The 25,776-nt window shown below is 30.3% G+C and overlaps 1 protein-coding gene and 1 long non-coding RNA gene across 4 annotated transcripts in view; one reads left to right on the plus strand and one right to left on the minus strand.

The window, feature by feature from the left end:
* Window positions 1-25,776, plus strand: part of LOC127731616 (uncharacterized) — a 154,469-nt gene that overhangs the window by 81,990 nt on the left and 46,703 nt on the right. The window lies entirely within an intron of this gene.
* LOC127731602 (E3 ubiquitin-protein ligase TRIM71-like) overlaps window positions 1-25,776 on the minus strand; it is a 402,197-nt gene that overhangs the window by 61,191 nt on the left and 315,230 nt on the right. Inside the window, exon 2 of one of the 3 annotated variants that reach the window (XM_052240382.1) lies at window positions 25,380-25,436. The exons of the other annotated variants lie outside the window; for them this stretch is intronic. Coding sequence (XP_052096342.1) covers window positions 25,380-25,436 — 57 coding nt within the window. The remainder of the gene's footprint in view (window positions 1-25,379; window positions 25,437-25,776) is intronic. 3 annotated transcript variants of the gene reach the window in all.

The raw sequence follows: 25,776 nt of genomic DNA on the forward strand, positions 1-25,776 counted from the left end.
GTATTAACCTATCGGACCTAACAGTGTAAGTTCTATAGTTTGAAATGGTTCACATATTGTCATTTTGGAATCTTTAATATACGGTATTTGTGGAAAAGCCGGTAATGTGACTTATTGTAACTACCATCAACATAATTTACTCTATGTTGGGTAGCTGTCTCATTGTCAATTCTACCACATGTTGTAATGTTTATCCTATAGGCTAATAGATTAATGACTGAACACATAATTTATCAAATGAAAATATTTCATTTTGTTTGATTGTTTTATAAGCAAAGAAACTGTTATTTATGCATCTTGATAACAATTTTCAAATATTGCAACTATCACCTTTTTCTACTTTTATAAGAAGATTGCCATTTGTCATATGATGCCTATGAAAACAAATGCTCGAAGTTTTTAGTTTTAGTTTTCGATTTGGTACTTGATAGTTACCAATGTAAGTTGAATAATGCATATATTTGAAATAGTAATGGTATGATATATATATATATATTAAATAACACAAAGGACAACACATGTTTTTTTTTTTGTAACTCTAGAACTTTTTTTTTTAAACAGATGTCATACATTTATTATTAATGGGAAACAACTTTAAATGACAACGATTAATAAAAAAAACATGAATTCTGGTTTACAGCATATCGGGAATTAATACATTGATTGGACATGTAGATATATAACATGAAAGGAATAATGAGAAAGAAGACACAAGATAAAAAAATATTATTACAATTTAGACATAGTGTCACCTTTCTTAATAAATACGGACATACTTAACATACACTATTCATTTACCAACTGCGAAAAAAAAAAGCAAGTAAATGATCATGCAATACAGCATATCATCTAGCAAAGAGTTATAGAAGCCACCGTAGTATAAGTAGTAAAGTGATAGTAGAACTGACAGCTTTTTGTTGAATGTTATAGTCAGTAATCATGTCAAAATTTAAAATTTTGTGTTTGTAACATTTTATAATAACAAACATATAATGTTTTCTGAAGCACTGGTTTTACTTCAGTCTTCTATTGACTGTTTTGTCTTACTGTCATAATAAATAACAAATACAACTGAAAAACATGTTTGTTTTTTTATCAATCAAAAAATATAAAACTTCCATATGTGAGTGATAATAAGTGAACTGTTCATATCAAAGGTTATAAAACTTTCAAATATTGTCCGTTTACAGATACATGTACAACATCATGAACCTGATCTCTTTAATAAGTTTCTATACTGTTTTATGGAATACTCCGTTACTACTGGCAGTATATTTTTCAGGTTATTAAGTCGTGATGATTTACCTACACAACGTTTAAATCAATTTTGAAGCATTTTGTCTATATAAAATTATCAATCTTTTTGTTTCAATATATTATTCGTTGGGTTAAACATATTTATAACATTTAGATTTGTAAAAATAACAAATATTACATTGAACATATTCACGAAAGTATTTAATACTTGAAAGATTTTTTTTGTATAATACTAGAGAACAAACAGGGTGTTGTTAAAGATATTTATAAACAACAATGCGAATTGTGTTGTCTATTTGTTCACGTTTGAATTTAGACTACTTCGCATTTCGATTAAAATCAGACTAATAAAAAAATCGCATTTTTCTAATATACGAATGGGTTTTGTTATTTCTATATAATTGCGTCTTTATTGATTAGAACTGTTTTTTTATTGTTCAATTTCAATAAAAACACCATACACAACATTCACTATCTATTGTTCTTTCATTCTTAATTTTTTGTAAAATAATCGCTATATACTTATCTGTTATGGTATATAACACTTACATTGTCCTGAAAAATAAAAAAAAAATACAAGTTTAAAATCTGAAGAATAATTTAAGACAATCACAATACAGGAAATACTCATCTCAAAACACCAGTTTATAAATTTTACTGAATATGTTCAGCGTATTGTTTTGAAGTGTTTGGTTTTCTTAACTAGAAACTGTGTTTTCTTGAATGTGGTAGCTATTCAAACGAAGTATAGATATAAAAAATGACAAACCAAGTGGTGAACACGAATACCTATATCTCAAAAATAGTTTTAAAGTCATTATCTTCTCTTTTAGAGTTTATAAAAATCACAATAGCATCAATTTTGTCTATAGTTGTTTTGTATCTATGGTGTCCAGTAGTAAATTATATAGCAATCATATTAGAACAAAAAATCGAAATGTATATTATAAAAATACTAGCATATTGATAATGTGGTGTTCTTTTGCTGATCGTCTATTGATGAGTAGCTACTGCATAGTCAGGAGTATATACATGGTATGTAGCACAACATTCTATTTTTTGAAAAGCAATTAAATGATAGGTATAATAAAAAAGAATAAACAAGACTTAATATAAAGTCACAATTTGGACATCGGTTAACTACTGTCTCCTTACTATAAAAATAAAGACATACCAAGATGTGACACTAGGAACAATTTTGATATTTTCACGTAATTAGCATATCCAGTGGCTGCATAAATAATCACATGATTCAAGCTTTATAAACTATTAATCGCCTGTCATAGTCAAGTCATATTATTTCATAATGTATTCTCATATTTCAATCAATACTTGACAACAATAATTTAAAAATACAATTTCTTATACTCTTTCCAAAAGTGTTGTTTTAAAGAAAAGCAGATAATAGTGTTTTACCAACCCATTTTTAAATACTTTTTTCGACTATTTCTCTCTTAAAATGGTATGTTTATTGTTTTACTTTACTACACTACGTTCACCATTATATAAATATTGTTATATTATAAATTGCTTATATAATTGTACGCTATACTTATCTGTTTGCTATTTGACACTTACCGGCTGAAAAATTCAAATAAATATTCATAGAATACAGCATACCATTTAGCAATGAATTATTACAACGAAAATGGAATTAATTGAATTTGTACTAAAGTGATAGTAGAACATTTCGAGATGACAGCTTGGTCTGTCAGATTATTCAATAGTGAAGTCATTATTCATGCCAAATATTGAAATGTGATATTTGTATGATTTTAAAGTGTCGCTTTATAAATTTAGAAATTATAACGAAACTTAGGTTTTAACACCTCAAGTAATGTTGACGTTAAGTTGATATAATTATTTTCGTGTATGTTCTCTATGGTCATATACTTATACGTCCTTTGATTTAAACATTTCTGCTTTGAGCGTGTCCCGTTAAGGTAAATTTAGAAAACAGAACGTGAAATCAATCCCGGTTTTTTTGTTTTTTGTATACTGTTGTTTGTCGTTTTGTCTGTTGAGGGTCATGTCATGGCGTTGTCAGTTTATGTTCGACTTATTAGTTTGAATGCCTGTTTGGTATTTCCACCTCTTTTGTAGACGGAACGCTCATCTATCACGCATCATTTTCATGGTTTTTTTATTGCTTTATTTTGCTATTCTACTAACACCATTGTATAACTATCGTTATATTATGAATTGCATAGATAATTGTACGTTATACTTATCTGTTTGCTACTCGACACTTACCCGCTGAAAAATTCAAATAAATATTCATAGAATACAGCATACCATTAAGCATTGAATTATAGAAACGACAATGAAGTTAATTGAATTAGTAGTAAAGTGGACATGTTAAGATGACAGCTTGTTCTTTCAGATTATTGAATTAGTATTGTTATTGATCATGCCAAATATTGAAATGTGATATTTGTAGGATTTCAAAGTGTTGCTTAATAGATTTAGAAATCATTAAAAACTTAGGTTTCAACACATACAATTCAAGTTAACCTTAGGTTGATTTAACCAGTTTTGTTGATAAAAAGATAAGGAGATGTGGTATGATTGCCAATGAGACAGCTATCCACCAAAGTTCAAATGAAGTGAATGTAAGCAATAATAGGCAACCGTACAGCCTTCAACAATGAGAAAAACCCATAGAGTATGGTCGGCTATAAAAGGGCCCGACATGAATAATATGAAACAATTCAATTGATAAAACTAACTGCTAATTTATAACAAAACAATTTACGAAAAAACAAATATAACAGACACGAACCAACGACAACTACTGAACTACAGGTTCTCTGTGGTCACATACTTCAACTGTTTCGGTTATCATAAATCCTTGGCTTTAAACATTTCTGGTTTGAACGCTTTCCATGAAGGCAAATCATCAACAAACAGTACATAAAATCACATTCGGTTTTGTGTGTTTTGTATACTGTTTGGTGTCTTTTTGTCAGTTTAGGTTTTAGCCATGGCATTGTCAGTTTATTTTCTACCTTTGAGTTTGACTGTCTCTTTGGTATCTTCCGCCTCTTTTGTAGACGAAAGGCGCGTTTGGCATACATATTTTTTATCCTGGTATATTTTTTATATTGTTTTATAGTATAATATATTACTACTGGCAGTGCATGTTTAATTCTATGAAAAGAATGAATCAATTCGGAAGCATTTGGTCCATACAAATTTAACGATTTTGTTTTCTAACTACATTATTCATTTAATTTTGGACACCAAATAAGTTTCGGTTTGTTAAAAAAAATAAAATACATTGAATGTTTTATGATCGAATTTATAACTTTTTAATTATGCGTGTTATAGAAGAGAGAAACAGGTTGATGTCAAACATCTTTGAAAAAACCCATTTGAATTTTTCAGTTGTTTCCGTTTGAATTTAAATTACCTAGATCTTTTAAAGGATAATACTGATACCTAATTGACCAATATTTTAGGTTATTTTGACTCATCTTATTCCATCACTTTATCATCTCGTTGGGTACGGTATTAGGAAACCATCTTGTCATAAAGAACGAATGTGGTGAACAACATTCGATTACGTTCTAGTTGATAAACAAACATAACAAAAAATGCAAAATGCTAGAAATGTGACATTCATTATCAAAGGTGAAGAGCCTCATGCAAAACACATGTATTAAAGATACAATGCGCATACTTGTGAACCCCCAGCTGAGTGTTTCTTCTTAAAAAAAATTGACGCTCGAATAAAATAAAGTTGAAAGACTAACTAAAGTATGAAGTTGATGAACATTGAGGACTTATAATCTGAACAGTTTTGCAAAATACAGTTTATCAAAGACCTTCAATTTTGGTATTGTAAGTTATTAATATGTAGAATGTTTTCTCATTTACTAATGCTGAGACGTTTATAATTGCGAACATATTATAAATAAGAAAAAAAAAGAAATTAAATTTTACCAACGTACACAAAACTATAGGACTTACAACCTTAGGAGTTAATGTTCCAACGATCAGTCAGCAGTCATCGATCAGTCAATTTCACGCTAAACTCGCGTCATCAATCCATCAGACTAATAGCGAAAATTGTTGACTGATCAGACCAATTTACCTTTCTGACGTTTTGAACTCTACTAGGTCACATAATGAAATTTTACAAATTAAAACGAAAAAAATAAGAATCCCGACAAGTTAAAACTAATCACTCAGCAAAGTTATCACATCTACAATGTTGCGTTTGTAAATAGTGAGGTGAAATATGCTGATAGAACTAAAATTTCAATTTTATAAAAAAAAATGTGATTGTAGTTAATATAACGGCATTTTTCATCAAACCCGACGAGTGCTAAAACGTTGTTTATTGCGATTGCTAAAATCTACTAAATTTGCCGAAATTGTCTAAAAAATCAAACACACAAATATTGCAAATGTCGGTGCATGATTTTAATGAATTAAAGAAATATGCAAAGGAGACACTATAAAAAATGTAAACAAAATATAAAGTATGTTTTCTCTTACATTCATCATCTTTTATGAAGAACAACCAATCCTTATGTGCAAAAATAATTATATGGTTGATGATTTCCATTACAATATAATAAAATGAAGAAATAATTGTATTTGAATTTAACACAAAAATGTTAAGGTATCTATATCCATATACTACTCACATTTGTACTAAAATCTAATGGTGGGTCATGATTTACATTAAGATAACAAAATGAATGCATTCTTTTTTAACACAAATAAGAGTTAAAGCATCTTAATCCTTATGTTATTCAAAGTATATACTAAATAACGTATCTCGAGGCATTTTAAAGAAACGATTGCAAACAACAGGGCACTATTTTAAAATAAAAACAATTGCATTTTTTAACAATTCGACAACATTTTTAGTATTTGTTTTTAACCCACCATTTTCTTCGGAAAATGCCTGTACCAAGTCAGGAATACAACAATTGTTTTACACTTGTTCCATTGATTTTTCTGTTTTGAATATGCTTTTAAGTTTGGTATTTTTATCATGCTTTTTATTGATCATATCTTATGAAAACCACAATTTAAAAAGTTTACTAACTTATTTGTTATATTAATCATAATTTACGAAATACAATAGAGGTTCATTAGTTTCATTAAAATAAAGAAATAATCCAGCCAGAGGCATTATGAATAATGTTTGCAAACAACAGTGCATAAAGTTTTTATAAAGAGAAGAATTATTCACATTTTTAAATAATGTAAACACAATTTTAGCACCGCATTACATAATTGTTATATTTTATGAAAAACAACCCATATTGAAGTTAAAAAAACCACAAATCAAATGATTGTTCATGAATTCCTTTTAATTTTGAATAAAACAATAATTGCATTCTTATTCAAAACAAACAAAAGTGTAAGCTTCTGTATCCTTATCTTGCTTATAGTATTCAAATTTTATAAAAATAATTACTTATCCAGAAGCATTTAAAACTACACTACACTATTTTTTATAATAAGAAGAAATTTTGAGATGTTTAAACAATGAGAACAAAATGTTAGTATCTTTTCTTTGATATTCATCAAATCATACGAAAAACAATCCATCCTGATGTTCGAAAATACCAAAAACTTTTAGATTATTCATATTTTATATAATATCTCATCCTTAGGACTTTGAATCGACTAATTACAAGTACAGGTGCCTTGATTTTTATCAAAAGAAAAAATATGAGCATCTTTTCTCTTATATCCAGAAAAACAACCCGAGTTGATGTACAAACAGTACTAAAATGCAATGGAAGTAAAGAAATAATTGCAATCTTATTCGACACACATAAGTTAACGAATCTGTATTCTTCGAATATGCACATTTTATCAAAATATCTCATCAAAAGCGTATACAATGACCATTTGTCTATAAAAGTGCATTAATTTTGACAAAAAAGAAGAAATATTGGTATTTGTAAGCAATGCAAACACAATTTTACTTACTTATCTGTTATATTTAACATAATTTATGAAAAACAATAGTGGTTCAAGATTTTGGTTCTTAAAACCGCAAAATATCTTCTTAATTTTGCCATTTATAAAAAAAACCAAGTTAATGCACCTTTATTCTTCATCTATTCACATATCATCAAAGTTACTCATCAAAAGGCGGTTGAAATGTTTATTTGCGAATAAAAGTGCATTTATTTTCATGAAAAAAGGAGAAATATGGGTATTTTTAAACAATACAAACAAAATTTTACTAACATATCCGTTATAATCATAATAATTTACGAAACACAACCTATCTTGATTTTTAAAAAAAGTACTAAAAAACCAATGGTGGTTTATGATTTTCATCAGAATAAAGAAATAATTTAGCACTTATTCAATATACTTGTAAGTTTAATCACCTGCAATCTAAGTTTATAAAAAAAAAAACCTATCTAGAGGCATAAGAATACCTAATTGCAAACAACAGTGCATTATTTTTTTATAAAAAGAAGAAATATTGACATTGTTAAACAATGTGTTTAAATTGTTTGCAACGTATTGCATCTATTCATTATATTTTATGAAAAAACTACCCATTATGATGTACAAAAAGTACAAAAATCAAATGTTTGTTCATGAATTCCAGTTAAACAAAACAAAAACTGCATTCTTATTCCACAAAAACTAAAGTTTAGGCAACTGTATCCTTATAGTATTCAAATCTTATAAAAATAACTAATTATCCAGAAGCATTTTGAATATCTGATTGCAAACAACAGTGCATAACTGTTTTATAAAAGAAGAAACATTGACATGTTTAAACAATGCGAACAAAATGTGTGTATCTTTCTTCTGATATTCATCATATTTTTCGAAAAACCGTCTTACCTGATGTACAAAAAGTACTAAAACAATGGCTGTTCATGTTTTCATTAAAATACAGAAATTTTTGCACTCTCATGTATCACCAACATAAGTGTAAGCATCTATATCCTTAGACTAATCACAATTAATATGCAAAAGCAACTCATCTAGAGGTATTTGAAATGACTGACTGAATATAAAAGTTCATTTATTATCATATAAAAGAAGAAATATGGCCATTTTTAAACATTTCAAAACACAATGTTACTAACTTATCATTTACTTTTATTATATTTTAGGACAAAGAACCCAACCTGTTGTATAAAAGTACTGATACCAACGACAGACTTATAATAAAATAAAGACAAAAATAGACTTTTAATCAACACAAACAAGGCTATAATTATCTTTACTGTTATATCATTTACATTTTGTAAAAACTAATTAACAAAGTGACATTAAAATGCATGACTACTAAATAGGGTACTAATTTCAAATGATATCATTTTATCTCTTTTAAGTGGTATAGAAACATTCTGAGTATGCTATTATTCTGCTATAATGTAATTTATTTCGCAGAAAATTAAAAGAACCAATAATGAAGCAATCAGAAATATCGCCTTTAAAGTCATTTATATAATTTTGTCCAATGTTATTGCGACAAGTTGGATACACATTTTCAGGTAATAGTGTTTTTAAGAGGTCCGTGTTTATCGCATGTAAATACTGCGGAGTTCGTTTCACATAAGAAGTTAAATAAGATAGTTATTCGTCGATCCGTGCATACAATTAATTGACTGATCGATCGATGACAGTTGTCACGATAACTGTCAGATAAAATCTATGATATGAGTCAAATAACCTTCATTGTATCGATCAACGATCAGTCATTGATAAGTCAAGTTCGCGTCATCAATTATTCACCGACTAGCAAAGTTTACGTCAAACAGTAACACCTAAGCTTTCAAGTATAGTATACATTATTTAGATGTTTTCATCAAATAACAGAAATCATTATTCTGATTAGTTACAATTTTTAATTAAACAGAGACCAAATAAATTTCCTCGTTTGTTCTCAACCAGTTAAGTTTGAACTTTAATTACAATTCCATTCACACATTAGAATGTATTTTTGTTCAGTTTATGATACAAAACTGTAAGCAGGTAAATAAATGTATCGCAAATATGACAAATGAACGTTCATATCCGGGATAATTCCACAAACAAAAACACAAAAATGTGAAACATTACAGCTCACCATATGGTTTTGAGCAAAAACCTATACCTTATGAAAATATTCAGTGGAGATACAAGGATTATAATCTGGTACGCCAGACGCAATCTTTGTTTATATCATACTCCTCGATGGAGTTACATTCAAATATAAAATTTAAGAGCATTTTAAAGCAAATATTGCAAAAATGTGAGACCTATACGGCCAAGGTCATCTATGCCTTGAAGTAAAATTCTTTAGAGCTTTGAGTACACCTTGTAAACAGTTAATTTATAAAATGACCGTATCGATAATATTTAAATTCAAAACAAAAGTACTGTCTATTTGACTGGTGATACTTTAAGGAACGAAATAACCATCACAGTCGCATAAAACAAGTTATTGTAAAAACACCAGGACACCTGTATTATAATTTGGTAAAGCAGACACGCGATTGTTTACAAAATACAAATCGACTATTAAGTGTAAAAATGGCCTTAACTGTCTGCGAAAAGCATGATCATATACTGTGCTTAGCTATTGATTTCGATAAGATATATGACCATACGTGTTATGGATAACAATACCTATATAAATAACAAGGTGTGGTATGATTACCAAAGAGACAACAATCCACTAGTGATGAAATAAAAAAGCATGATCATATACTCTACCTAACTATTGATTTCGATAAGATATATGACTATACGTGTTATGGATATCAATACCTATATAAATAATAAGGTGTGGTATGATTACCAAAGAGACAACAATCCATTAGAGATCAAATGATGAGGATGTTTAGTTACGTATTAAATGTTTGAGACAACATTAATGTTATTAATTCCACAGGTAAATGGTGACCTTTAAGATTATTTTTATTCAGGAAAAAAACATACGTTTACATAGATCGTTTGTCTATTTATGAGCATTATATACGACATAACTATATTAACTATAACTATAGTAAGGACATTGTCTTCTATTTATCATCATTTGAATGGTTATTTATCTATGTGAGGGCGAACTTAAGTAAGGCATTACAATTTTCAAAAGAAGGCCAAATCTGAGATGCGGTAACGGTATGATTGTCTACGGGTTGACTCTGTATGGACATTAAGGTCTTGAATTTAGACCAAAAAATAGTTTCATTCTTCAAAAACGTTGGTGTAGTGTTTACGTCGTACAAATACAATGTTGTTGGTTGCTTTGCTGGCCAGCACGAACACAAAACGCTTTCCGAAAACGTGTGGTTATTTCAAATACAGATTTGTTATCTTGTGGAAATAAACTTTGAAAACGATGGTACCAGTTAATTCAACCTGACAAAAGTGCATACGCTGTTTGTGTTAAGCATAAGAAAAGGTTGATCAGAAAATATTCGTTATAATTTAGGATATATTTGAAAAATTAGTTAAAAAATAGTTCACGTTTTGAAATAATTTTAAAAGTATAAAAAAAAAACTGTTTTAATAACAATACGATCTCAATATTACCTTCTCCTTTTAAAAGTATTTATTTGATCAAAATACCGTATCAATACACATATGATGTGAGGCATTCGTTCTGCCTGACATTTTACATTAACTACATTGAAAGGGTTGTTACTGATGGCGTATGTATTATATTAAGAATGACAATATCTCTATGATTATCATATACGAATAGGTTGTATTTTTACTTCTATGTAATTGCGTCTTTATCTACTGATTTTTTTTTATATTTTCCTTATTTTAATAAAAATACAAAATTTACTGTATACTTATCTGTTTGGTACAAAACACTTACTATGGACTGAAAAATAAAAGTAAACATACAAGTTTAAAAAAATATAAAAAAAAACACCACTACATCAATTTTAAAAAATATGATCAATATATTGTTTTGAAGTGTTTTGGCTTTAAAGTTGAAACTGCATTTTCTTAGACGTGATAACTTATAAAGAGAAATAAATATATTCAGTTTTTTGTTAAAGAAGACAATAACATATCGTTTACTTTCATTATTTTATAATCAAACTTTGGGTAAACAAAGGTGCAATACCACCAAATCATAGTACGTCACATCCCGTGCATACGAAAAAGGGTCGGAAAAAAACCCTTGACTTTGATAGTTGTAGGATATTAATCCTTAATTTCATTGCAGTGAAAAAATTCTGAGTCATCAACATATATCTTGGGTGTTTCAAAGCACCATCCTTTTTTTATTTGGTGTTTCTATAAAAATATTTTGGAAACTTGAGGTAACATGGTTACTAAAGCTTGTAAACAGGAAAGAAAAGGGTGGACATTTGATTGGTTAACTTACAGTGATGGTTATTATTTTATATGCAATGAAAAGTTATGTGAAATTTTGTCTGTAGTACTTAACAGAATACAACTTTACTCATGCCAAGTATTTCTTTATTTGAAACAAAGATAAATTCTGCACAATATTTTGAAAAGTGCAAAATTTAACAAAGACTAATAGGGGAAAGTCAATGGTAGTATTACACCTAAAGACATCTAACAATTAATATAACATTTGTTTACATATGATTTATGAAACACAATGTATAAAACAACAACAACATTGAAATAATTCAGAAGTTACAAGGAAAACATACAATACAGCAAAAACAATCATAATATAGAGATAACCTTTAGACTTTATCAATTAAAATAACACATCAATTGCTTATATATCATGCTTTCATTCTACATTTTGTACGAACGTATCAAAGTATACTTATCTGTCTTGTAAATAACACTTACTTGCTGAAAAATAACAGTAATACAAGTTTAATATCTGGAAAAATATGTTAAGCTACTCACGATACAAAACAACATAATCTCAAAAACAGTAATGCATACAATTTATAAAATATAGTAAACATATTGTTGTAAAAGAAGTGCAGATTTCTGTCAAGTTAGATTAATCATATCAACACAGACCTCACAAAGGACAGTATGTGTAAAATAACACTATGAGGTATGCTCGATTTTTATAGTAAACTGAGTTTAGAGAAATTAAGCCATTTAAAGACGTCGTTTCATTTGATTTGATATGCTTGTTGAAGCTTACATAATTTAGTATTCAATAACTAAAAAATTACATTTGTTTAATAGTTGTTAGCAAGTTGTAAGTTTGATACTTAAATATAGCGAATTGAATAATGATATAACAGAGTAAATTTCTTTTTAGTAATTTCCTTTTCAAAATCACTCAGTGCGAACAATATCTAGATTGAAAAAATATTTAACTGATGCTCAAATGTCATTAATTCGATAAGGAAAGGCAAATCAAGCAAAAAACAAAACTCGGGAATTCGCATGATCTCCAACAGGAGGTAGTCGGCGTGCGTCAATGGGACAAATGATACCTGATATGCATGATCTCCAACAGGAGCTAGTCGGCGTGCGTCAATGGGACAGATGATACCTGATATGCATGATCTCCAACAGGAGCTAGTCGGCGTGCGTAAATGGGACAAATGATACCTGATATGCATGCATCACTCACCAGTCCATACTTAGTCAAAACGTCACTATCGGGAATACGACACAATCGGTAAATTTAAAGATCAGACGACTGTTCTTATATACAAAGCTCTAAGAACACCAAAATATGTCTTTAGTTAGTTGAGAACCACAGAACAGATCAACCAATCCGTGATTGTAATAGTGAACTTCTGTAATGTCGAATCAGTATGTTAGTCCTGAGAAATTGAAAGTTGAAATCGTTTGTCATAGATTCTAGATTGTGTCAATTTAGAAAAAAAAAAAGATATGAAGCAGATCTACTACTTTCAGTATATGAGGTGTAATCACACGCGGAAATGTAGGTTTTTGAATTACAAAACATCGTCGATATTTCCCATTAGGTAATCAAAGAACTTTGCAAGGTGTTTTTTATCATTTTCTTGAGATGATTTTAAAAATAAAGTTATACCTAAGGTGCTTATAGTTGGATTAGACATACATAGCAGGAGGTGCAAATCCTGCAATGTTCTCCTGTGTTATACAAAGACATGTGACATTTAAGCAAAACATCGGAATGACAGTAGTTATTTTATTTTTCTAAGTTTTGTGATCGTGCACCCTTTGATATACAAACAAAGTGATGTAATATGATTGCCAATAAAAAAAAAAACAGTTTTCAAATGACATGGATAAACATTATAGGTCGCCGTACGGCCTTTAACAATGAGAAAAACCTATTCACCAGAGCCAGTTATACAATGAATATTCAACTTGTTAAACCAGGTTTGTATGTGTCCAACACATCTCACAATTTTACTTTTTTCACGAACTTTATGATTGCTTCATTAGATATGTGGGTTTTTTTATTCACATAAAAAGCAAGGATTGTTTTGTTATTGAATAGTACCAGTCGAGAGATTAAAAACAAAAAGTAAGTTAAAAGGCTTTTTGGCAATTAATTTTTTTGCAAACATATGCTAAACATATTTAGAAACCTTTTCCTTTTAAAAGTATCGATTTGATCAAAATACCGTATCGATACGCATATGATATGTGACATTCGTTCTGCCTGACATTTTACATTGACTAAATCGAAAGGGTTGTTACTTATGGCGTATGTATTATATTAAGAATGACAATATCGCTATGATTCTCATATACGAATAGGTTGCGTTTTTACTTCTATGTCATTTCGTCTTTATCTACTGAACATTTAATATTTTCTTAATTTTAATAAAAAAAAAAAAATTACTGTATACTTATCTGTTTGGTACATAACACCAAATCATAGAACGTCACATCCCGTGTATACGAGAAAGGGTCGAAAAACAATATACCCTTGACACTGATAGTTGTAGAAAATTAATCATATATTTCATTGCAGTGAAAAAATTCTGAGTCATCAACATATATCTTGGGTGTTTCAAAGCACCATCCTTATTTTATTTAGTGTTTCTATAAAATATTTTGGAAACTTGAGGTAACATGTATAAAGCTTGTAAACAGGAAAGAAAAGGGTGGACATTTGATTGGTTAACTTACAGTGATGATTATTATTTTATATGCAATGTAAAGTTATATGAAATTTTGTCTGTAGTACTGACCAAGAATAACTTTACTCATGCCAAGTATTTCTTTATTTGAAAGAAAAATAAATTCTGCACAATTTTTTCAAAAGTGCAAATTTAACAAAAACTAATAGGGGAAAGTCAATGGTAGTATTACACCTAAAGACATCTAATAATTAATATCACATTTGCTTACATATGATTTATGAAGCCCAATGTATAAAAAAAAAAAACATTGAAATATTTCAGAAGTTACAAGGAAAACATACAATACAAAAAAACAATCATAATATAGAGATAAACTTTAGACTTTATCAGTTAAAATAACACATCAATTTCTTAGGTATCATGCTTTCATTCTACATTGTGTACGCACGTATCACAGTATACTTATCTGTCTTGTAAATAACACTTACTAGCTGAAAAATAACAGTAATACAAGTTTAATATCTGGAAAAATATGTTAAGCTACTCACGAAACAAAACATCATAATCTCAAAAACATCAATACATACAATTTATTAAATATAGTAAACATATTGTTGTGAAAGAAGTGCAGATGTCTGTCCAGTTAAATTAATCATATCAACACAGACCTCAGAAAGGGCAGTATGTGTTCAGGAACACTATAAGGTATGCTCGTTTTTATAGTTGTAAGCTGATTTTAGAGAAATTAAGCCTTTTAAAGTCGTCGTTACATTTGATTTGATATGCTTGTTGACGCTTGTTTAATTTAGTAGTTCAATAACTAAATAACTACATTTGTTTAATAGTTGTCAGCAAGTTGTAAGCTTGATACTTAGATATAGCAAATTGAATAATGATAAAACAGAGTAAATTTCATTTTAGTAATTTCCTCTTTCAAAATCACTCAGTGCGAACAATATCTAGATTGAAACATTTTTAACTGATGCTCAAATTTCATTAATTCGATAAGGAGAGGCAAATCAAGCAAAAAACAAAACTCGGGGATTCGCATGATCTCCAACAGAAGCTAGTCGGCGTGCGTCAATGGGACAAATGATACCTGATATGCATGATCTCCAACAGGAGCTAGTCGGCGTGCGTCAATGAGACAAATGATACCTGATATGCATGCATCACTCGCCAGTCCATACTTAGTCAAAACGTCACTATCGGGAATACGACACAATCGGTAAATTTAAAGATCAGACGACTGTTCTTATATACAAAGCTCTAAGAACACCAAAATATGTCGTTAGTTAGTTGAGAACCACCGAACAGATCAACCAATCCTTGATTGTAACTGTGAACTTCTGTTATGTCGAATCAGTATGTTAGTGCTGAGAAATTGAAATTTGAAATCGTTTGTCATAGATTCTAGATTGTGTCAATTTTGAAAAAAAAAATCAAGATATAAAGCAGATCTGCTAATTTAGTTATGTGAGGTGTAAGCACTCGCGGAAATGAGGGTTATTGAATTACAAAACATCGTCGATATTTCCGATTGTGGAATCAAAGAACTTTGCAAGGTGTTTTTTATCACTGTCTTTGAGATGATTTTGAAAATAAAGTTATGCCTAAGGTGCTTATAGTTGAATTAGACATACATAGCAGGAGATGCAAATCCTGCAATGTTCTCCTGTGTAATACAAAGACAAAGTTTTGTGCTCGAGCACCCTTTGATATACAAACAAAGAGATGTAATATGATTGCCAATAAAAAAAAAACTATTCAAATGACGTGGATAAAAACTATAGGTCGCTGTAGGCCTTTAACAATGAGAAAACCTATAACCTATAGCCAGTTATACAATGAATATTCAACTTGTAAAATCATGTTTATATGTGTGCAACACATCTCACAATTTTACCTTTTTCACGAACTTTATAATTGCTTCATTAGATATGTGGGTTTTTTTTTCATATAAAAAGCTAGGATTGTTTTGTTATTGAATAATACCAGCCGAGAGATTAAAAACAAAAAGTTAGTTAAAACGCTTTTTGGCAATTACATTGTTTTGCAAACAAATGCTTAAATAGTAATAAACAAAAGCGGACAGCTTAACTTTGAACTCATGATCCATCCCGAATAAAATAAAATAAAACAACGTTACCTAGTTCATTCATATGATTTTTAGGTTAAAAGCAACTAGATGCACAGGATTCATTTGTTTTTTTCACAGTTTGATTTAGAAGAAAAAGTTTGATTTAGAAGAAAAACCATGGTTATAAAATACAAATAATTACAAACATAACTAACACAATTCTTTATTAATATTCTTGTAATGGTTAGAAAATACATCAAATAACACCATTATAAACTTAATCCCATATTGTATTTTTAGAAATTAAACTGTGACGTCACTTTTTGTGGGGTTGATACATTCGTGTGACGCACAGTTCATTATTCTATTGTGCTGTATTTGTGTTCTGTCGTAAATTAATTTTAGGTATTCGTTGTTATTCTGTGGTTTACATGTTGAAATGGACTATTATATTATTTATTTATGTATTTCTCTGTCCTGAATTTTCTTGCATTTTTTTTTTCTTTGTTCCTGTCACGTAACGTTGTCATTTTAGCGGAGTGTCTAACATTGCTATATAAGTTGGAGGTTTGGCTAGCCATAAAACCAGGTTCAACCCACCATTTTTTTCTTAAAATGTCCTGTACCAAGTCAGGAATATGGCAATTGTTATCACATAGTCAGTTTTTTTTGTATGTTTGCGTTTGTTTTTATAACAGTTCAATGTTTCTGTTGTTCCGTTCTGTTTCCTCTTATAGTTGATGTGTTTCCCTCAGTTTCGGTTTGTGACCAGGATTTGTTTTCGCTTAATCGATTTATGACTATTGAACAGCGGTATACTACTATTGCCTTTATTTACGTTAAACTTGGACTTCACTAGTGTAATTAGTTCCCTGGATTGTTACTTTTTTGTAGAATTCAAATATTGATACAGGTTAAGAGGAAACATTTGATATATATATAAGTATTATTGCAAATGTTAAGACGACATATCACAATTTTGAATATTGATAATGTTCCAAACAAGGCAACAATGCGTTTTGTTTAAAAATTCATATAAAGTATTTCCTAATGTATTGCAGACAGGTTGAAGACATAATGAAAAACAACATCGGTCTGACAGTTAAATTGGAATACGTATAACATGCGGTTTATATCGACCTATTCAGATGGGATCCTAGTTTTCTTGTTTATTACCAGTATACTAGATGTCAATTCTTCATTTTTTAAAAGACATTTTAGACAATATACAAGGGGGCATTGGAAAATCCATCAAAAACAAACAACACCATGTCAAAAAAATAAACGATAAAAGGACAAACAACAATAACAAAACTATACAAAGAAAACTAAGACCTAGCATCCGTCGTGTTGGTCATGAAAATCCATTGTAAGTCTTATGTGGTTAAATAGGAAAGATTGTTGTTATGACAAGTGGAACATATTCATAGTTATATGGAATACAAATATTTCAAATATGTCAACCAAACTATGATCGCGTCCGAAAAGCCATTTAAGGGATGCCACTTTGATCGCGTCCGAAAAGCCATTTAACATCTTCAAGGGATGCCACTAACATTAGTATTTGGATTCAATGTCTTCTGTGTTATCAGTAACCCTCTATCATGAAAGTCATGATTTAGTTATTAAATGCCTGGTTGAAATAAGATAATAGAGGAAATGGAATCTAACAAAACCTGGTCAAACACCTCAACATTGAATTGAATGACCGGAGCACATAAACAAATCTGAATCATGGTAATATATACCTTTATCCTAAAGGCTGTGTATCAAAGATGTCTGTATTTAATGGTCATTATAAATATGCTGCCTATAGTTACGGGGTGTTTATTATCCAAACGAGCCTAGTGTATCAATATATTTCAAAACCATGTCTGCAGTAAATAACTGTTTTGACTATTTGTCATTTACAATAAACGTAAATAATACTTACTAATCCAATCTCGTTTCCTTTCTGAAAGACGAAACAGATCAATGGTGTCAGTTTCACATGTATAAATGACAGATTCCCAAACAAATATAATGATAGATGTGTTGTCGTTTACTCAGATAGCATTTCCAAAGCAAAACAAATGGTTTCGAATAAAATGTGGTTGATTTACTTCATGTTACCACCTTTTGTTGAATTATATTGTTAGTTAACCATTCAAAATCGTTATGGACAAAGATATCATTATTATGATAACATTAACGGCATTACATTTTCTGCATCAGACGTGTATTACGACAATTAATGTCTCTTAGGTGATGATTGACTCAGTAAATATGAGTATCTAAAATTTAGTACAAACGTAAAATGTCTAAATTGATAAGTATTCGCTGCAGTGAGAGCTATGCATTATGCTTCCATTGAACTTTTGTTTTTATCAATAATGAGGCTGTATAGTGTTCTAAATATCTGAAACATAACCGTCGAAAAAAGGGCAAATGTATCGTAGAACATACAGTTCATTGTTAGAATATGTACGATTTGCGGTTCATTATTGAGGAAGTTGTTCAATGTTGTTGTGGAATTATCAAAATAACAAAAATGCAATGTTTTACCAAGATATGAGTATATTATTTTTATGACCTTAGTTATTTTGGAAAGTTTGGTATCAAAGTAACTAATATTCGTCCATTCATATCACTGATGGCACACGCGAATATTGGGATATATATATAAAATGATTAAAATTGTTCTTCTGATAAGGGATACACTGTAAAGTAATACCTCCTGCTTGGTGCACACTCATTAAAAAGATCACACTTTGTCAGAGAGTAATACATTTTAAATAACATCCATTGAAAATTAAAAAACATCCTGTAAAACTTAAATTACAAGACCTTTTGAATTCACTAGATAATAATACACGAATTTAAGAAAATAGGGTTTTCTTTTTACCTGTAAAATACACATGTACTGAGGTAATTTAACCTTATTAAAGTTCTTCTTTTATGCCATGTCTTTAATTTTGACAAAACTAAATTAATCAACCTAAATTGTAACTGCAACTTTGGAACACAATTCCTTTTTTAAAAGACTATCAGGGATTGCTATGGAACTTCTACAATATTAAATTCTTCATTTTACAAAACATAGGTGCCATTTTTTAAATTTATTAAGTTACGTTATTTACAATAAAAAAAAGTCCATTGCGTTATTAACTAAACTGGACTGACCACATAAATTTATACCAGGCTTAATTAGTGTTGAAAAGCTTTCAGTAATCACAAAATATATCTGAAACATTCAAAACATTTTGAATACCATTTAAGATATGTATTTGAATAATGGTTGAAAGTTCTAGTATTTTTTATGTACATTGTGCAATGTGAACATGACATTATGTATATACAAATTTATTTAACCGAAAACTTAATTTATTACATTATAGTTTTGTAATCCTACCAGAAATAATTTTCTTTGGTCATCTTGTTTTATTTATATTTCAAAGGTTAAATTCATTGTATATATATATATATATATATACATAATTACTCTAAATACCAGCACAATAATGTTCAATCTGCAAATTTACGGAAGCCAATTTTTGTTCTTCCATCACCGGGATTCGAACTCATGCTATTGGGATATCGTGACAACACCACCTGCACTGTTTCCAGCGCTCAAGACCACACGGCCACCTAGACTGAACTAAACATTCAGCTTTCGGTGGCCTAGTGTTACCTTTCCTCATCAGTAGAATCTAGAGTTGTAACACAGTACATGCTATATTAGGCATGAAGATGGAATTGATTGCAGATTAGCTAAATTATCTGTCGTAAAGGATCGTAAGATGTAGTCACAGAAATAATTATTTGATAAGTACGTCTAAACAAGTGACAACTCTACGATAGATCGATATATAAGATCACCAAAGAAGGTGAAGTACGGTTGAAAACACATATTATATTCATAATTACTCTAAATATCAGCACAACAATGTTAAATCTGCAAATTTGCCAAAGCAAATTTTTGTTCTTCCCTCGCCGGGATTCGAACTCATCCTATTGGGATATCGTGACGACACCACCAGTGCTGTGTCCAGCGCTCTAGACCACAAATATATATATGTATAAGTGTTGATGAATATGGTGTTGATGATTATATTATGTTTATTGTGAAATTTTAGTTTCAATGCTATATAAAATACATTTTGGATTTCAAATTGTTGTTCAAATTTCTAGCCACGGGGAATAGCTGTTGTTAAAAAAGTTCCTAAATTGATGAAATACAATAGATAGATACAGAAATAGGTTGGTTAAAACTTGGTAGAGTATGGTTCAGACTAGGTCGAGTATGGTTTAGACTAGGTCGAGCATGGTTCAGACTGGTCGAGTAAAAATCAGTACAGTCGAATAAAGATATTAGGCCATTTCAGATTTTTTTCTGGTTTGTAGTGTATGTTGCTAATATAAAATAAATATACATATTTACGTCATGTCCTTAAAACAATATTAAGGAGCTTACCCACACTCGTCACATCTGTACAGGTATTTTCCTTCCTTTCTTGGTTTCGTGTCCTGTTCGTAATCACTGTAATGAACAACACAATTGATTAAAAAAAAATTAAACTCTTTTTAAGTTGACGATGTAAACACAAGGTAGCAATGAATTAATGACATTCTTATCTTTATCCAAAATCCTTATAGAACTATTTCTGCGTTGCATATACTTTTCGCTCCTTTTCCCCGTCTTTCTTACAGCAAAAAGCCGCATGAACTGATGAAGTCTTTAGATTTAACAATATGCAGAACAGTTTAATTGAAGAAGCTATATAAAAAGGCAATAGTAGTATACCGCTGTTCAATAGTCATAAATCGATTTAACTGAAACAAGCCCGTGTCACAAACCAAAACTGAGGGAAACACATCAACCATAAGAGGAAACAAAACGGAACAACAGAAACCCTGAACTGTTACAAAAACAAACGCCAACATACATAAAAACGGACCATGTGATAGCAATTGCCATATTCCTGACTTGGTACAGGACATTTTAAGAAAAAATGGTAAGTTGAACCTGGTTTTATGGCTAGCCAAACCTCCCGCTTATATAGCAATGTTAAAAATTCCGCTAAAATGACAACATTACGTGACAGGAATAAAGTACAAATAAATGCAAGAACATTCAGGGCAGAGAAATACATAAACAAACAATACAATAGCCCATCCAAACATGTAAACAACAGAATAACAACGAACAACTAAAATTAATTTACGACAGAACACAAATACAGCACAATAGAATAAGGAACTGTGCGTCACACGAATGTATCAACGCAACAACAAGTGATGTCACAGGTAAATTTCTCAAATACAATATGAAATTGAGATTAAGTTAGTAATGGTGTTATTTGATGTATTTTCTAACCATTACAACAATATTAATATAGAATTGTGTCATATACGATTATTACAAACATTATAAAAATAACTGGTAGTGTTCTGTTAAGTTCATTCAATGATAATATACAAACGAAACAATTTTACTAACTTCCTTCGCTATTCGTGAATGTTACTGCTAAAGTCGTTGACCCCATTATCAACAGTCGATTGTGAATGTGACTGCTAAAGTTGTTGACCACTTCATCAACAGTCGATTGTGAATGTGACTGCTGAATTCGTTGACCCCTTTATCAACAGTCGATTGTAAATGTGACTACTGACGTCGTTGAACCTTTTATCAACAGTCGATTGTGAATGTGAATGCTAAAGTCGTTGAACCCTTTATAAAAACATAAAAACTTTTGATTTTTCTACGCTTTACACTTCTATTCCCAATGCTCATTTGAAAGATCGACTTCACCATCTCATTAAACAGAGCTTTTTCTACAAAAATGGGAATCGTAGATACAAATTTTTTGTTTTGGGTTACAATAATTCATATTATGTGAAAAACCACACTGAATCTACCAGAAAATATACTGAAGATGATATTATCAAAATGCCGGACTTTTTGATCTACAATATATTTGTTGAGTTTGGAGGATTTATATTTCAACAGACAGTCGGTATTCCAATGGGAACTAATTGTGCACCCCTACTGGCCGATTTGTTTTTGTACTCGTATGAAGCAGAATTCATTCAGAACCTTCTAAAAGACAAAAAGAAAAAGCACCTTGCGAAATTCTTTAATTTTATTTTCCGATATATTGATGATGTTCTATCATTGAATAACCCATATTTCAGCCAATACTTACATCTCATATATCCCAGTGAACTTGAAATTAAGGATACTACTGATACTAGAAGGACTGCTTCATACCTTGATCTTTTCCTCAATATTGACACAGATGGACGACTTCACACGAAAATCTATGATAAACGGGACGATTTCAACTTCCCAATTATCAATTTCCCATTTCTCAGCAGTAACATACCCTCTGCCCCTTCGTATGGTGTTTACATATCTCAATTGATACGTTATTCTCGTGCTTGTTCACACTATACGGACTTCATATACAGGAGTGTGCTCCTTACGCAGAAACTGCTCCAACAAAGTTATGAGGAGGACAGATTAAAAATGACACTCCGTAAATTTTACGGACACCATCACCAATTGGTTGATCCATACGATGTGTCTTTGTCAAAACTAACTAAGGACATTTTTACCACGTGTTAGATTGTGGTTTGTCATTACGTCGTCTGATCTTTTAATTACCGAACGTGACTTATTCCCGATTGTGACTGTTTTGCTGAGTGTGAAACCGCATTGCTATAAGGCGTGTCACGGTACCTTTCTATCCCAAATTCATGTATTTAATTTTGATGTTATATTTGTTGTTCTCGTCGTATTTTGTCAAATGTCTTAACGTTTTTTCTGTTATATTCGTGTGTTATGGTATAGAGAATTAATCACCCCCTTCATTTATTAGATTTTAGTTTGGTTCAACGAAATTTATACGATATATTTGGTTTACAGTTTGATTCAGAAAAAACACTGACATAGCTAGATAATACAATTAATTATCTAATTACTACCACAATTTTATTAATAAGTATTGGAATTTCATTGTTATTAATAAATGTAATGGCAGTGTTACAAATCTAAGCTTGAATCAATCCTAATCCTATTTCATTTTTGGGAAATATTTTTACAAATTCATATGTGACGTCACTTTGTGTGTTTTTTTAGAATTTAAAATGTGACGTCACTTTGTGCGTTGAGTCTTTAACTAGCTCGGCAGTGTATTTTTATATGTTGGATTAAGTTGTTTATGTAATGTATCCGTTTTTATTCTGCAGTTAGTCCCCACTTTGGTTTTATCATGTATATCTATTATATAGTCATTTTATAAAATTTACTGCTTGCAAAATTATAAATTATTCTAAATAATAAGGAAGTTCTTGTCCCAGGCAGAAAATCCTGTCCGTGTTAGGCGCAACTTTTTTGAGGTTTTGGTCCTCGGTGCTCTTTAGCTTTGTACTTGTTTTGGCTTTCAAACTTTTTTTATCTGAGCGTCACTGGTTGGTCTTGTGTAGACGAGACGCACGTCTGGCGTATTGAATTTTAAGCCTACTACCTTCTGCTAGCTATTATTCGTGTGTTTCTTTGTCCTATATGTTCTCCCATTTATTTGTATTGTGGTCTTGTCATGTGATGTTGTCGTTTTGGTGTTGTGTTTTACGTTGCCATAAAAGCGGGAGGTTTGGCATGCCATAAAACCAGGTTCAACCCACCATTTATTTCTTAAAATGTCCTGTACCAAGTCAGGAAAATGGCCATTGTTATATTATAATTCGTTTCTGTGTGTGTTACATCTTAATGTTGTGTGTTTGTTGTGTCGTTGTTCTCCTCTTATATTTGATGCGTTTCCCTCAGTTTTAGTTTGTAACCCTGATTTGTTTTTATCTCTATCGATTTATGAGTTTCGAACAGCGGTATACTACTGTTACCTTTATTTATCAACAGTCGATTGTTAATGTGACTACTGAAGTCGTTGACCCCTTTATTAACAGTCGATTGTGAATTTGAATGTTAAAGTCGTTGAACCCTTTTCAACAGTCGATTGTGAATGTGACTGCTAACGTCATTCACCCCTTCATCAACAGTCGATTTTGAATGCGGCTGCTGAAGTCGTTGATCGCTTTATCAACAGTCGATTGTGAATGTGACTGTTGAAGTCTTACCCCTTTTTTAACAGTTGATTGTGAATGTTACTGCTGAAGTCGTTGAATCCTTCAGCAAACAGTCGATTTTAAATAATCTTGTGAATCGAGGATATTTTAAAAAGAGGTGGAAAATATCAAAGAGGACATTCAAACTCATACGTCGAAGACATATGGGAAACACTATGGCAAATAATGAACATTGACGAAAGGAAAAACAACAGTTAACATAAAACTACATATACACAATTAAAAGAAGCTGCGCAACATGACTTGAAAATGTCGTTTGAAAACAGTATGGTGTCCTTAGCTTATACTATGCACAATTTGCCTTACTAGTGCGGATAATTATGATGAATGCCTTTTACATTCAATATCATGGTTAAATCGTATATTTAAAGTATCAATAGGTTCTAAATCTTTAACTAGACAAGCAGAAATAGTTAACGAGCAGTATATTTACGAAAATTAAATACAACCTAATTTTAACGCTATGGAAAATAAATTACGCTATACGTTTGCACATCATTATCAGTATTAATCACTTAAACGCAATCCTACTCGAGTAAGTGCTTGCTAACGTATGCAACGAATTACAAATGACTTTGTAGAAGATGTAAATCAAAGCAAAACAAAATATTTAAAATAAAAATGTGAGTTGGTGAAACATGTATCTAGAAAATTAAGCAAATACGGCTTTAAAAAACTGCTACTTAGGAACAATGTAATGAAGATAAGTACATACATGTTACTAGTAAATATGTCAACAGTTAAACGGTGCACTGGTTTACACAATATAAGAAACAAATTTATCCAGAACCATGGAGAGAGGAGCTTCATTTCCTTAAAAAAAAATTAAGATATACACGTAGATAATGTGTGATTCACTTAAACATTTGACGAAAAGTTTACATTGTTTTAAGCGTAAAATTAACACTGTAAAATATACAAACATATTGTCCTACCTCTGTGGTTTAGGTAATTCTTTCTCTCTGTTTCCGGTATGTTGTGTACGTACTCCACTGTCAAAATAAAAATGAAGTGTTTACATATGATTCCTTAAATGCATAATATCAAAACAAAACAATTTAAAAATGAGGAAAACAGATATTCTGTGCCAGTTTGAAAACAAGTATTCCTGAATAACTTCATTAGTTTACGTAGTGTCGAGTGCATTGTGAATTCAATTTAAAATGTACATTGTCAAAGACCACATGTATATTTACTAGAGTCCATTGGTATACAGTTATAAACAATACATTGTTAATGACCACATCTTTTTATTGAATGAATTGTCTCCCCTGCTTATGTCATGAGATTCAATTCAGAAATACATTGATATTTAAAAACAGAAGTTTGATT

This window comes from Mytilus californianus, unplaced genomic scaffold, assembly GCF_021869535.1.
Source record: "Mytilus californianus isolate M0D057914Y unplaced genomic scaffold, xbMytCali1.0.p SCAF_20, whole genome shotgun sequence".
In the NCBI taxonomy this organism is placed as follows: Eukaryota; Metazoa; Mollusca; class Bivalvia; order Mytilida; family Mytilidae; genus Mytilus; species Mytilus californianus.